We start from the raw sequence: 15,444 nt of genomic DNA, 5'->3' as shown, positions 1-15,444 counted from the left end.
GTTTCCGGTCTTTTTGCCAGCATTTTCTTTTGCGATCGCCAGCAAAGTGTAAGTAGTATTATTTTAGGCATACCAAACAATCTATGTGTCAAATTTCATGAACATATATGGACGTTTACATGTCTAAATAATATAGGAAAGTTACATTGATGAGAGAAAGCCGAAAGACCACTCGGGCAACGCTCGGGCGACAATATTTACTCTGGAAAAAAGTGTTTCTGTATTGTCATCGTACTGCTACTATGGGTTTGCATGTGAGTGTATTTTTTTTAACGCTAGTTTAACATTACTTTGTATAGCCAATGAAAATACACCATCATGTGTGAGGTGATCTGTAGTCGAGGGGGTGAAGGGAGGGGGGCAGGGAAACACGTTTGATGTCAAGTTGCAACAGCAGGTTTGTTCTGTCTGAAACGTAAAGGCAGACATAATCAAATGTTTGTTTTTTTCTCATAATCTAGGCTACATCAAGTATTTTATCATGTGTGTGGGTTGGGACGAGGAGCTGGGTGATGAGGAGTATTTTAAATGTTATTTGTGTCCTGAGTAATTTAGTATTTTCTTTTTGTCCGTTTTTTTAAATAAATGTTCATATTTTCAAAGATTTGCACAAGTCATTTGTCTTTAGCTAACCGTCCTGTTACCTTTGACCCCAATCAATGTTTGAGGTCTCTAAATATATGATTGACTATTGCTTCATATTTCATGACTTTCTAATTTAATGGGGACAACTGAATAAACGTTAAATTAACATATGTTTTCAATGTTCTGTACACATGCGGTACACATCGGTGTTCTTTGGATAAAAATGTTTGTAGGTTTTGCAAGGGACTGACATGCGTGATATCTTATTGTGAAGGACATAACTATGTCCCCGGATATGTTGAAAGCATTGATGGTCAGTTTGGTGACCGTGGATAAAGTTAATATCCCTGGAAAACAGCAGCGGTAAGTGTTTACTACAAGGATAGAAGTGCGGTCGGGTTTGGACAAGGGTAGCGCACGGCTAATTTACCGGCGCCAGCGTCTTTTTACCGGCTCTAGTAAAGGCTAGCTAACTCTAAATATTTTAACAATATTTAGCTCGAAAGGTAAGAAGTTAAAGCTTAACGTGAAATCAGCTGAAAACGTGATACAATCATTTTTATCAATATTTGAAGTGGCATTTTATCAGAATGTTAGTCAAAAACCGGTCAGGATTGGACATAGTGACGCTAGCTAGTTATCTCCTGGAAGCCAAAGAGCTACCGAACTGATGTTCTACTATAGGTAATCGTGTGCAGATTTGTGACGTTGTGACTGTGACTAGCTAATTATCCACCGGTAGCTTCACTTTTCGCCACAAACATTTGAGTTATGCCTAAACCGCGCAAATGAACCTACCAGCCGATACAGGCAATTCTTTCAGGAACAAAACACACATTTTGACACAGAGACTGTCTATGTAATGCAAAAATTGAGGAACTAGTTAGGGTGCGAAAATAATAATAAATATATATGAATATGGGAGTCAGATGGCTGAGCGGTTAGGGAGTCGGGCTAGTAATCAGAAGGTTGCTGGATCGATTCCCCGCCGTGCCAAATGACGTTGTGTCCTTGGGCAAGGCACTTCACCCTACTTGCCTCGGGGGGAATGTCCCTGTACTTACTGTAAGTTGCTCTGGATAAGAGCGTCTGCTAAATGACTAAATGTAAATATAGGTTGTATCTTGCCAAAGTCTGTGGCCTACACTGCATATCCTTTTCGAGAGACAGGCAAAGAGGCAGGCAGGCAGACTCACATTACTGCAAAGTACCGGGTTCTGGGCATGGATGGTCATCAAATCATTTGGATCTGGGTGAAGAAAAACAACTAGGTGAGAACAAACATTCTATCCAAGAGAAGAAAAATCTGGCTACATGAATTTAGTTAAGTCATAAGATTTTTTATTGCCACTTGGAATGCAATTTAGAACAAGTTTGCAACAAAACCTTACCTGAAAAATGTCAACCAATATAAACTCTTTATTAATACCTCAAGCTATCAATGGACAATTTAAAAAGTAAAAGGACATGAGTTACTGTTAAACGTCTCGATAAATTGACACTTCTCATGTTAAAACTATATAATTACTTCAAACACCATACAATTACTTTAAACAATAAGTAGCTAGCTTGTGAATAAACTGAACGGCAATGTTGATGGGAAAGCAGAATCCAATGTGATGTATGAGGTGCTGAAATATGTAAAGTTGCTCAGAGAACAATTGGAAGCATATTTTGGTGCCTCATACATTATATTTGAGGTACATTCGATGTCGCCTTCCATCAGTCTTTGCTCACCTCACACAACACAAAGTAAACACAACATACTAAAAATACAATGTAGCAAGTAAATAACAGACATTTCAGACATTATAAACTTATATTTAGGACACCCTGGGTACCCTATAGGATAGGATCACCCTGTCTACCCTATCTCCAATCAATGTAAGCTCTTCCTTGCCTGTCTCTACCTAGCCAATGACAGGGCACTACTCACGTTCGATGAGGAAGAGGAAGCAGACCAGGCCCATGAGGGCTATTATGAGACCAGGAACGATAAAAGACAATCCCCAGTTAGAAGAGACCCAGTATCCAGCTATCAGGGAGCCTAGGATGTTCCCTACGGAGGTGTGGGAGTTCCATAGGCCCATGATCAGGCCTCGTCTGACATAAACCAGACCAGAGTTAGTTGTGTCATAATAGGTTATGGAAGTCTTATGACATGCACTACTCACACAGACAAAATAAGTTAATGTCAAATTAGCATATTAGTTACTTTATATATACACTGCTCAAAACATTTAAGGAAACACTTAATCATGACAGTATAACACCAAGTCAATTAAACTTCAGAGGTATCGGTCTATCCAGGTTAGGATAGGAAGCATAAATTATTGTAAATCAATGTGACATGTTTTGGTGCAAATGAAACAGGAACACTGGAGAGGCAACAGCAAGACTATTCCCAAAAAGGGAATGGTTTTGCAGATAGTTGCCATAGACAATTGCTCTCTCCTTACCCTTTCTAACTGATTCTCTTCTCGTTTCTCATCCTGCTATTGTCCTTGTCACTACTGGTAGCATGAGGCAGTACTTGCAGCACATTCAGGCTGCACAGGTAGTCCAGGATGGCACACCCATACATGCCGTTGCAAGAAGGTTTGCTGTGTGAGTCTTGTACAGCATGCACTTGTGAGAGCATGGAAGAGATACCAGGAGACGGGCCGTTACATAAGGAAAGCTGGACAGGACCATATAAGGGCTTCAACCCAGTAGCTTGGCTGGTGTCTGCTCATTTGTGTAAGGAGGAAGCAAAAAGGAGCACCGCCAGGGCCCTACCAAATGACCTCCAGCAGGCTACTGGTGTGCATGTTTCTGACCAAACTGTCAGAAACAGACTCCATGAGGGTGTCATGAGGGCCCTAAATCCTAGTGGGACCTGTGCTCACAGCCTTGCACTGTACAGCTTAATTTGGAATTTGCCAGAGAACACCAGATTTGGTAGATCTGCTATTAGCGCCCTGTTCTTGTCAAAGATGAGAGCAGGTTCACACTGAGCATGTGACAGACGTTAAAGAGTCTGGAAACACAATGAATGTTATGCTGCCTGCAACATCATCCAGCATGACCAGTTTGGAGGTGGAGTCTAGGGAGGCATATCCTTGGATGGTCACACAGACCTCCACGAGTTAACCATCGGTACCCTCACTACTGTTTGGTTACCATGGATTTCCTCCCTATGTAGGAGACTGCCTGGCCGAATGTGGCCAGACTGTGTAGGCAGTTCCTGGATGAAAAAGGCATTGATGCAATTGTCTGGCCCTTACTTTCCCCAGACATGAATCCAATTGAAAACCTCTGGAATGTTACGTATCGGTGTATCCAACGCCTGGAAGTATTGTCACAGACTGTCCAGGAGCTCACTGATACCCTGATCCAGGTCTGGGAGGAGATTCCCCAGGACACCATACACCGTCCCATCAGGAGCATGCCCAGACGTCATGAGTGCATACAGGCATGTGGGGGCCATATACACTACTGAGTCACATTATGAGTTGCTGTGATGAAATTCATTTAAGTTGGAATAGCCTGTGATTTAATAGTTGACTTTGGTTTTTGGTGTGAGTTTGACTCCAGCTCTCAATCGATTGGTGATTTCAGTTTCCATTGATCGGTTACTTAATTTTGTCAACAAATTACACAATGTACAGTAAGGTTTTGATCTTGAATATATTTTGTTTATTGAGACCCAATGTGTAATTAGGAGTTCACTTTATTTTTCTGAGCAGTGTATTTAAACTCAATACTCTACAAAACATGCATACATTAAATATTAAAAATACAATTAACCCTGTAAGACCCGATTTAAAATTCACCTTTAGCTCTCCAAAAAAGACATTTGCAAATAAGATTTTTTTTAACAACCACATTTCCATAACCAATGGGTCCTATTGTCTTGCCTTGCAATGCTATTGCATACATTTGGTCTTTCAAAAAAAAGAAATTAGCAATTAAAGAGCTAAAGGTGACGTAATTTTACAACAAGGGGTCTTACAGGGTTAAGATTGATTCAGGATGCCATCCTCACCTTCCCTTGCCAAACCAGTTTCCAATACAGGTAACCACACTTGGCCATCCAGTGGTCTGAACCAAGCCATTGGCAATCTAAGACACAGAGGAATAAAACTAAAGGATTAGCCTTATTAACAGTGTATTTGTGTATGTGTTTTCCCTCCAGGTGCAGAACTAGGCCTTCTGCTGTTGCTCACCTGGACAAATATATAGAAGCCGACACTGTGTATGTTATAGATGTAGCCCAGGCCAAACAGACAAGTGAAGAGGCCGCTAGTTAACATGCCCACTGTCAGGTACCAACGGATGGGCAGGCGTTCACCAATGATACCACTGTAAGGGTTAGGGTAAAAATGACAGCACAATAATGTTTTTCAATGAAGAAGCACAGAAGAAATAGCGTATATATAACGGTTATTTAATTGGTTAAATTCAACCCCAGTATTTATTACACATGTACATAACTTTCTGCACAGCTTTCTATTTGAAAGCTAATGTGTATGAACGTTTAGGCATGGTGCTTACTGTAAAAACACTTGAGACACTTGTCCTACCAACGCACACCTAATTAATAGCCAATGGGAAAGGGAGTTGCCGCATTCATAGACAAACGAAGAATAGACAAGGAGGTCAGCGGTAGTAAATGAAACCTGCGTTTTTAGCTGTATAATTCATTTGTCCAATGTCAGCAACAAAATTGTCTATGGCTGCACTGCAGCTACAACTCACGAAATCTCTCTTACTAATTAAACGCCGCCCTCGAATAAACGCCGCCCTCGAATAAACGCTGCACCAACAAATGCCGCGGTGTTTATTCGAAGAAATACGGTACTTTAGAACATCAGTATTCCCTGAATTTTAAATAATTCATTGAAAAAAATCTATGTGCTGACATCACTTTAACAGACTGGAACTTAACATCTTAACTTCATCAGTTAACTTCTAGAATCTTTCGAAGAGGCTTATTACACCGTGTCCTAACTTGATGCGACGCGAGAGACGGGATGCGAGCAACGCGACTAAAAGCAGTTTGATTCCTAACTGGACGGGAGCGGCGCAAATTTTTGTCGGACACCCCGTTTCAATTTTTTTTTTTCGTTGCTTGCGTTGAAAGCTCTGTTGCACATGAAGTCATAGTAACGTGGTTAGTGTACATGACGTAACAGAAGTCAATTTGACGGATTCAGTGTGGACAGAGCGTCCAATGCTACACGACAGTCGCATCCAGTTAGGACACGGTGTCACACAACAAACCGTATTAATGCACAGAAATCGAATTAATTAACCAATAATTCAACAATAAAAAGGTGTTCATTTTAAAAAGGACAAACACTACAATTCTGCCTGTCATATCTTTTTGTACAGTAAAAACGGCAACACTACATCTCAACACAGCATGAAGTGTACACCATGGACACTTGTCTTGGATTAAGTGTGTGTAGAAAAACTAAGAGAGGGAACGGAGGGCAGAATGGCTTATGTCTGTCGAAGAGTAGATTAAATGCAGTAATCTGGTGCGTGACCAAACATTTATCACTTCAACCTTCCCTAGATGAAAAAAACCTCAAGGTGTTGTTTAACACCAATTGACAAGTGTGAGATACAACTGTCACTAAGTGCTGAAATGTGCTGGATAAAACCTGAGTGTATTTCCCTATGCTTTGTGGGTTTGTTTGGTAGAAGTTGTAGCTGTTTGTCTATCGGGGATAAAATAGTGCTGCACTTTACTGTATGGCTGCTACAGTTTTCATCATCGTTTTCATCCATGATTGGCTAGCAGTTGCATGAACCTTACCTGAGGTACATGCCAATAGCATAGGCACACAGGAATGAGTAGTCCATGGCTCCCAACAGCTGCTTGTAGTTGCCTTTATCTAAATATGGAGACAATATTGCTTTGACTCGAATCTGTTGAAACCAGTACCAGTTATCTGAAGGATACTTGTTTTATTTACTTATTAGATATTTATGTATCTATTGGTGAATGGAAGAGACATAAATTAATATACAAGAGAGAACAAACAATATAAAAAAGGGTGACTGTGGCTTAAATAGGGAGTTAGATTAAAAGGGACAAAAGAGAAAGACCGTAAAGAAAGATAGAAAACCAGAGAGGAAGAGAGACGGGGGAAAGAGCGTCAGAGAGATAAGCAGAAAGTAAGAGAGAAAAAGAACAATATACAACCAGATTTGAGTTCAGATAGAGAGAGAGTTAAGATGGCTGAAATGGGCCTCACCAAAGGGCTTCCAGCTGCAGTCTGCATCAGAGTGTAGCGTTGGCTGGCCACTAGGGGCTTGGACCTCACTGAGAGACGAGCAGTTCCTATGTAGCTCACTCTAAAATATAAATGTATTTATATTTAAATAAAAAAACATTTGCAACATGATGGGCAAAGCACCTGCAATATCCAATAACTTGTTATAATGTTGATTAACTAGAGAGGGTACAATTTCTGGGGAAATTGTGAGGTGTGCTTGCAGATGGGTCTGTTTTATTACTTATATCAGTGTTTTTCAAACCTTTTTGAGCCACGGCACATTTTTTACATTGGAAAAATCTTGCCTAACACCACCAACCATAATGTTTACAAAATGACACTCTGTAGCCTAATACAGTATATGTAATTGGGTGTGCACAAGCCTTCGGCGAGCACAACCAATTCTGCTCTCTCATATATATTTATTATTATTATTTATTATTTTCCCACCCCTAAAAAACATGGTCCCGATTGAGTTGCTTGTATTGGCGCGAACGTTGCTACCTGCATATACCTACATAGATGGCAGCTGTGTTTTGCTCCTAGATTCAGACCTAGCCCCGGTAAATTGTAGAGCTAGCAAGCTACTACACTTCTGCTGTGTGCTCTTTTTAATAGGGCCTTCATCTAGGTCAGAATTTTGTCCATGGCCCAGTTTGCATTCTTTCTTTTTTTAAACTTCTCCATCACTGTAACCACGACCTGTCACATGCGTCACTTATTCTCTTGTCTCTAAGAAGGAACGAGGCAATTGGCTACCTGCTGCCACCCGGACGAATATTACATTACTCTGCCAGTTAATGTATTACAGACACTCGACAATGGCATATTATTTGCAGATAATAATTAATAAATGTTTATTTTTTAATTTTTATAATTTAGTGAAATTGGATAATTTCTCACGGCACACATGACGATCTCTCAAGGCACACTAGTGTGCCGCGGCACAGTGGTTGAAAATCACTGACATATATATATAATATTTCTATAGGTTTTAAATAATTATGCATAGGCATAATTATTATTATTATTATTAGCCTATTTATGAAGATTGCATAGATTAAAAAGCATACATTTGTTGCTGCTCATTTACACTTTAAATGTGTATGAAGTAGAATGTGTATGAAATGTAGAATGAAACAGGGTTCTCTTCTAATTTCCCTTAGTGCAAGAGGTAATGGTGATAGGCTTTCTGGCAGCCTCACATAGTTGAATCCGTTACATCAAAACGAAGAAATAGGGCAATCCTGTGTAAAAATGGTCATTGTCTGTAACAAAGTCCCTTTCTGAAGACTAGGGGCTCAAATGACAGGTTATCCGTAGTATGCGCGTTGTAAGTTGGGAAAAGCGCATTAAACTTTGCCAGCTTCTCTTATACTCCCTCTATATCAGCCTCTCTCAATCCTGGTCATTGATCCTGGTCACTGGGCCTACTGTAGCCCTGCATATTTTTTTATGTTTATCTGACTTGGTTGTCAATTTTTTTTTAATGCACCAGGTTGTTTTTAAATGTCTCATCAAAGATGGAAAGTGCAGGAATCCCTCAGGTTTTACGCAGCGGAGAAAGTAACCCTCTGGTTGGTGCGAGCAAGCAGTCAGTCATCACCAGATGTATAGAATAGCCAAAGGAAGTGCACCCCTGGGACTCGGGTACCAAAAACATTCAGACGGCCACGGATGAAGAAAATACAACTTGTAAGACGTGTTTAAGAGTGGTTGCTAGAGGAGGCAATACGCATTATATCCCATATACGGGAGTACCACCCATCACTATCCGCAAAATTGAACGATTTGCAACAAGTTAAGAGAGTTAGCGTGTTTAGCACTGGTGAAATTAACTTTGAACAGTACTATTGGCATGCTACTGACTGAGGCAGATAAGACGGCTAATTAACTAGCTAGCATCAGCTAATTTCGTGTTACACCAGAGCCATAGAAAAAAAGAAGAAGAGAAGATTAGCCTACTACAGGTCTCTCAAATCTCACGCATTTATTGTGAGACATTTCATCCATTTCACACGCTGAGAAAGTTAACGGGAGACTTGATAGAAGAGTTGATAGTTGTCAAGTTATACAGAGTTCAAAACCAGACAACAAAAAACATGGTATGGTAATCTCACACACAACTTTAGATACAACTTGCGAGCCCTGATACGAAATTCCTGGGATTTAGTACAATAATTATGGCCTACATTTAGCTAGTTTCACGTATATACTTTTATTTAAGTCTTCCACCATCTGTGTGTGTGCATAAATTAAATACAACTAATTAAAATAATTATGTATTGTTCTTTTTAGTAAAAAATACAACTAAGAATTGTACTATTTAACTCGATATGTTTGCTGCTGTACAAACATTTTATATAATATAAAATAAATGTATATAAAATAAAATATATTGTGTTCAATTAAAATATCTTAGAGCTTTAATCGCAATACGGTGGTATTTTTTCTCAAGGTTATCATACCGTCTAAATCTTATATCGGCCCATGCTTAGTTTCCACTATATGGAAACGAATTATGAGGTTGATGTAATTAACTAAGCGAAAACAAGGCACAATTTTCCCTTATCTGTCCATAGTCTCTTTTTTTTTAAATGATCAATTATCAAATAAAAAAATAAAAATGTATTATGGCAAGCTAACTAGCTAGATATACCGAAGCAGGGCAGTTTGTCAATGCTCAAAATGTAGCTCTGAAGTAGGGGCACTCATCGGACATAAGTCCCAACTAGAAAATGTTAGCTGTTTTCATAGCCATGTAGCCTGTAGAGGAGACCTTTTAGTGCAAAAACTCAAGGACGAATCAGGGTGGGAAAATACATTCTAATAAATGAATAAATATATATGAGAGAGAATATAGGTTGTGCCCTGTCGTTCGGCAAGCTCCCCTTACGGAAAGAAAATATATTTACCAATATATGATTTGAAATACATTTTAATATATTGTAATATATTATTTTCCATTACATTGACCAATATATTATATATGGAAATACATGGGATAATATATTGATGATAAATATATTACTAATATATTATAAACTATAATATATATTCATGTAGCCCTCTGTGACATGCTTGCGTGTAAAAAGGGCTATACAAATAAATTTGATTTGATGTAATATATTGCAATATAATGCAGAATACAGCAATAATTGCCGTTTTCCATATATTGCAATATATGGAACATGAATATACAATATATGTGGTTATATATCCCAAAATATATGCAATTATGTATTCATAAATAACCACCATAATCTATGCGGCTTTATATGGGAAAATGTATGGGTAATAAATGTAAAGATATAGTGTCACATGTATGCTTCATATATGGTAGAATATATTTTCAATATATGTAAAATTATATGGAAAGATATATTGTACAATGCATGTGTACATATATGAGAACATGCCCATACAATGTACAGACATATATGGTGATATTTACATTTAGTCATTTAGCAGACGATCTTATCTAGTGACTTACAGTAAGTTACACTAAGTACAGGGACATACCCCAAGGCAAGTAGGGTGAATTGCCTTGCCCAAGGACACAGCTTCATTTAGCGCTTCCGGGAATCGAACCGGCAACCTTCTGATTAATAGCCTGATTCCCTTACCGCTCAGCCATCTAGAACGTATTCGAATAAGGTTGTCAACGGCAGTATTTCAAATGGAATCCCGATTCAAACAGTACCACAACTGAAAATTTCCCCCCAAACACGTAAATACCGTAAGATTGACATTTATTTAGGGGGAAGTGGCTAATTCAAAAGAGGTTTGCTTGGAAGCGATCATTGTCATATATTTCAAATATTTGTTCCATATAATTTTACCTTTATTTAAAATTTATTCCACAATATATTGAACACATATCTGTACATTTATTTCATGTATATCTTTCCATATAATTAGGATTCCCCCGTCAGGAATAGGCTTTAAGGTGACTTCCCCCTGAAGGACCCTGCAAAGTTTCACCTTAATATGTGAAAATATGACTGAATTAGAGCTGTTCGAGCTTGGACCAAATGTGACTATGATTGCCATAGGAGAAACGTCTTATTTTATTATTCAGTAACTGAACACTGCAAAGTCTAGATCTTGGAATGGCTCAATTGGATGAGAGGTTGTGCTGGTATCCAAAGGGTCCCAGGTTCAACTGCAGACATAGGCGTTTTCTTTTTTTTTTTTTTTTACAAAACAGTTTCTAGTTTTCTGGGTAATCCCGGTGTAACTATCTATTATGTCATTTTTACACTATTTTGCCATTTTGAAGGAGGAATTCGCCATTGCTGCTTACAGCTATATTTTTTTACATATAATTCAAATATATTCTACCATATATTAAACAAACATGTGACACTATATCTTTACATATATTACCAATACATTTTCCCATATAAATCGGAATACATTATGGTGGTATTTATAGATTTAAAATTGCATATATTTTGGGATATATAAACACATATATTATATATTCATGTTTAATATGTTGCAATATATGGAAAACGGCAATCATTGCTGTATTCTGCAATATATTACATGAATATATATTATAGTTTATAATATATAAGTAATATATTTATCATCAATATATTATCCCATGTATTTCCGTACAATATAATTATTAAATCCCATATATGGACATATATTGCCTAATATATCACATCATATTTTCCAATATACTGCAATATATTTTCCTTCCGTAAGGGTCACCCAATAAATATCTACGAGAGAGAATATAGGTTGTGCCTAACAATAATATTTCTATAATGAGTCGCCTGTGGAATGTGCCAAGTATTGTGTCCCTTGTAGGAAAAGCAAAAATGGACAGGCCAGTGTGTCTGTGTGTTTATAACCTACATATATATTTATAATTGAATAAAGATATTTATATACCTTGACAATGCTGATGGGCTTCCTAGAGAGGTGGAAGCTAGTGTAAAGGAGGAAGGTGAGGATGAAGGTGAAGGCTCTGTACCTGCAGGACAAAAAGATAACACAGGGGGCAGCAGTCATGTCGTAGTAGATGTAGATTGGGGGAAAGACAGACAAAAGAAGTAAGAGAGAGGTTGTGAGAGCTAGAAAAATAGAAGTAAACACTGGACTATGGACCAAAAACAACTGACTCCTTTTACTGTCTTGAAACAGAAACTATCTTTACGATACAGCTACATAAAAGGCCCAAGAAATTATACTACAGGCTAGACCAAGCTTAACAGGTATTTGCAGATCATTGCGACATATGCAAATGTACAATGGAGCAATACTGTCACTAAATGTACATTTACATTTATGCGTTTAGCAGACGCTGTTATGCAAAGCGACTTCCAAGAGAGAGCTTTACAAAAGAGCATAGGTCACTGATCATAACAACGAGGTAGTCCCAAACATTGCAAGCAGCCAAAACATGAAGCATACATTGTGAAAAAACTAAACAAGTGCCAAAGGGAAGACCCTTAAGAGCATGCAGTTATACAAGTTACAAATTAAAACAACATTAATCACAAAAAGTGCAGGACTGTACCTGTAGAAGAACAATTAACAGTAAAATATTTCACAGCGAGTACAAGACTTAACTTCGTTATAACTAACCTACAAGAGCAACAAGTCACTCAATAAGAGTCATTGTGATCCTGGAGGAAACTAACTAACAAGTCCAGCCAAGCAGATGATTTTAGAACAGGTAAGGGGAGTTGTTAGGCACGACGCGAAGCGGACCTGTTCTAAAATCAGCATAAACCACGGACTCGAGGGGCTTATTGCTTTTCTAAAACTGTTACTACAAATATTTGATATAGTTTCATCAATAAAAACTATTAGAAACAAAATAGTTTAATAATAAACAGTCATTCTTCCGCTACTGCAAAGTATAGTTCCTACATAAATCGTTGCCACGCAACAGCCAGATGGACACCTTTGCCGTCTTTTTCAATTTGAAATATTCGATGCGCAGTAATCTGGAATGTTTAAGAATGTTATGAGGACAACCTGTGAGGTTATGCTGGATTTTACAACGGCATGGAATGCGATATAGCCAATCACAATCAAGGATGGGAACAACCAGTTTTAGAAAACGTTATATGAACTCATCACTTTGTTCCTGTCACACTTAACCTAATGTAGAGAGTAATACAACTTATAAAATCCTTGAACTTCCCTGTCAATATAAGTTATTTGGATCACTTAGCGCTGCAAATGTGTACAGAAATGAGAAGTGGAAACGATTACATCTGTTTTCCGGTTCGAACGCTGAGCGCTCCGCATAACCCCTATTACACGTCTGTTGATAGGGCGGACAGACCTGCCCCCACTGCAAAAAAAATCCTAAGAGGAAACACTGTTTAGAACTTGGAAATATTGAGATCTAGTAAATCAGTATAACATACACATCTGTAGACATGAAGTGGCAGCTTCAGCCATTTGTAGCTATTAACATTTTGGCGGCTGCAGCAGCTATTTAGGTTTTGGCTGAGCTGGCTAGCCAGCCAATAACTTCATCAGCCAGCCATTATTCTCAAAACAAATGGCTTCGGGGTCTAATCATAGACCGCTGTAGTATGTGTTGCCCGGGCAACAGAGGCTAATGTCATGATGCTAATGCTTCAGTGAAATAGTAACTACTGTTTCGAAAGTAGATGTACTTCCTTAATAATATTACTTTATATTGTACATTACACATCACAATTGTGTGTCATATCACGAAGTAAAATGAGCAAATAGTTATCACCCAGGCCTCTTTGCTTGTGGCGTTTCTGCATCTGCCTTGCAGTAAAGCAGTTAGCCTAGCCATCTCCCAGAAGTTAACGAGCTGCTAAACTAATGTTCTGCTAGAGATAGTCACGCGAGTTTTCGTGACATTAGTGATGTTAGTGGCGTCAGTGACTGTGGCTAGCAAGTTACGGTGCGTTCACACTGCAGACTTTTTTACCACTCAGCACCGCCGGCCTTCCCAAAGTGCACCACGCTTGGGGGCGTGTCAGACAGATTAATTCAGAGCTGTAGTTCTCTTAAATCACTGTTGTAGTTCGTATAATGTCATGGCAAATGTGCGGACAAAATACAACTTTTACACACATATAGCAAAAATCCGACACGCATTCTAGATCTGACATGATCTTATCTACAGCACGCAATAGGTTATCTTTTTCCACACTTTTTTTAGGCCGAGTGAAAGATTAAATGCCACCTGTACTCAATGGAACGGGTCTTGTTCATGCATCAGACATAAACGTTGACATGTGTAACCTTTTATTATATTACTCGAAATGTCTGCAAATCAATTGCTAGATTATGACTTGCCACTACACATTCACTGTATGGATAGCGAGTGGCTGCCAGCCAGCATTTCAGCGTTGAATGTCAATCGTGTGCCGGGTGAGCTAGCTAGACTATGCAGCTAGCACAGAAGAAAGTTATGTAATGTGAAGAAACTGAATTAAAGTACAAAATACAACACACCAGGGACGCCGACAACCTCAGCAACCCTGCGCCAGGCATCATTTTCTTTGTTTATGTCTCTGTAATCGAACATAGACGTATCATACAATACTGGGTATGAAGACACACATACGATGGGTTGCTCTTCCATCTTGAAATTGTCAAACCTAGAAATGTTTACCATGACCAACAGTTGCTACGTTACAAGAAACAAGAAACCAACCCGATTGGCCATCGCTGGCGTTTTCACGCTCGTCATTTACATAAAGTTCATAAAATCCAACTTTCGCCGCCCCGCTCGCCTTCCCACAATACCCTACGCGAGCGTCGACGCCCCGCTCGCCTTCCCACAATACCCTACGCGGGCGTCAACGCCTGGTTACATTGAAAATGAATTGGAAGCTGACGCCCCGCTCTGCCCGCCCCGCTGCAGTGTGAACGCACCGTAAGCCACCGTTAGCTTCACTTTTCGCCACAAAAACGTAATTTCTACTAAACCGTGCAACGGAATGTAAATCCCAATACAAGCAACTCAATCCCTACCAAGACGAAACGTTTGACACCTAGGTTGTCTATGTAGTTCAAATATTGACAAAGGTTTAGGGGGGCAAAAAGAAATAATAATATATTTGTGAGATAACAATGGTTGTGCCCTTGCCGAACGCAAAGCACACACAATACAAAATCACTAATCTTTGATTAGTCTCTTCCCCCCCCACCTACATCTGTGGTTTGGTCTGTGCCCGGGTCATGACCAAGGATGTGTCTTTGCCAACACAATCTGCATAGGGAGAATTGGACTGATTGTGGCCTAGGTCGAGGGCGCCAACCCAGACCTACTCACACATTAACTTTCACCTACTAAAGATATCACCACCCCGCAACCCCCATCCAATGCCTTCGCCTGCTTTTTACCTCTTCAGTGTTTCCCACAGATTAGAAAACTAGTTGTGGCAGGGAGGGGGGTGGGGGTTGTCAGACGGGGGGGGGGGGGGGGAGTCGTAATAATTCCTTCGTTACACCTTCGATTCACACCTTCACAAAATTAACAACAACTAATATATCATTTCTGCATTATGCATGTAGCCACGCTACATCTAAACAACTATTTAACTGGTCGGCTCCAGGACGCCGGGTAAGT

At 39.2% G+C, this 15,444-nt stretch overlaps 1 protein-coding gene across 7 annotated transcripts in view; it reads right to left on the bottom strand.

The window, feature by feature from the left end:
- The window catches only part of slc37a1 (solute carrier family 37 member 1), a 100,491-nt gene that overhangs the window by 64,557 nt on the left and 20,490 nt on the right, over positions 1-15,444 (bottom strand). For 6 of the 7 annotated variants that reach the window (XM_047050245.1, XM_047050248.1, XM_047050246.1 and 3 more), the window contains exons 3-9: positions 11,763-11,844; positions 6,834-6,933; positions 6,392-6,470; positions 4,794-4,929; positions 4,613-4,689; positions 2,522-2,688; positions 1,782-1,834 (exon numbers count right to left, since the gene is read on the bottom strand). In XM_047050245.1, coding sequence (XP_046906201.1) covers positions 1,782-1,834; positions 2,522-2,688; positions 4,613-4,689; positions 4,794-4,929; positions 6,392-6,470; positions 6,834-6,933; positions 11,763-11,844 — 694 coding nt within the window. The remainder of the gene's footprint in view (positions 1-1,781; positions 1,835-2,521; positions 2,689-4,612; positions 4,690-4,793; positions 4,930-6,391; positions 6,471-6,833; positions 6,934-11,762; positions 11,845-15,444) is intronic. The other variant, XM_047050249.1, reaches the window with a different exon arrangement.

The sequence above is a fragment of the Hypomesus transpacificus genome, unplaced genomic scaffold (assembly GCF_021917145.1).
Source record: "Hypomesus transpacificus isolate Combined female unplaced genomic scaffold, fHypTra1 scaffold_105, whole genome shotgun sequence".
NCBI lineage: Eukaryota > Metazoa > Chordata > Actinopteri > Osmeriformes > Osmeridae > Hypomesus > Hypomesus transpacificus.
The sequence above is the reverse complement of the archived record's forward strand: the minus strand, read 5'-3'. Positions and strand labels throughout refer to the sequence as shown.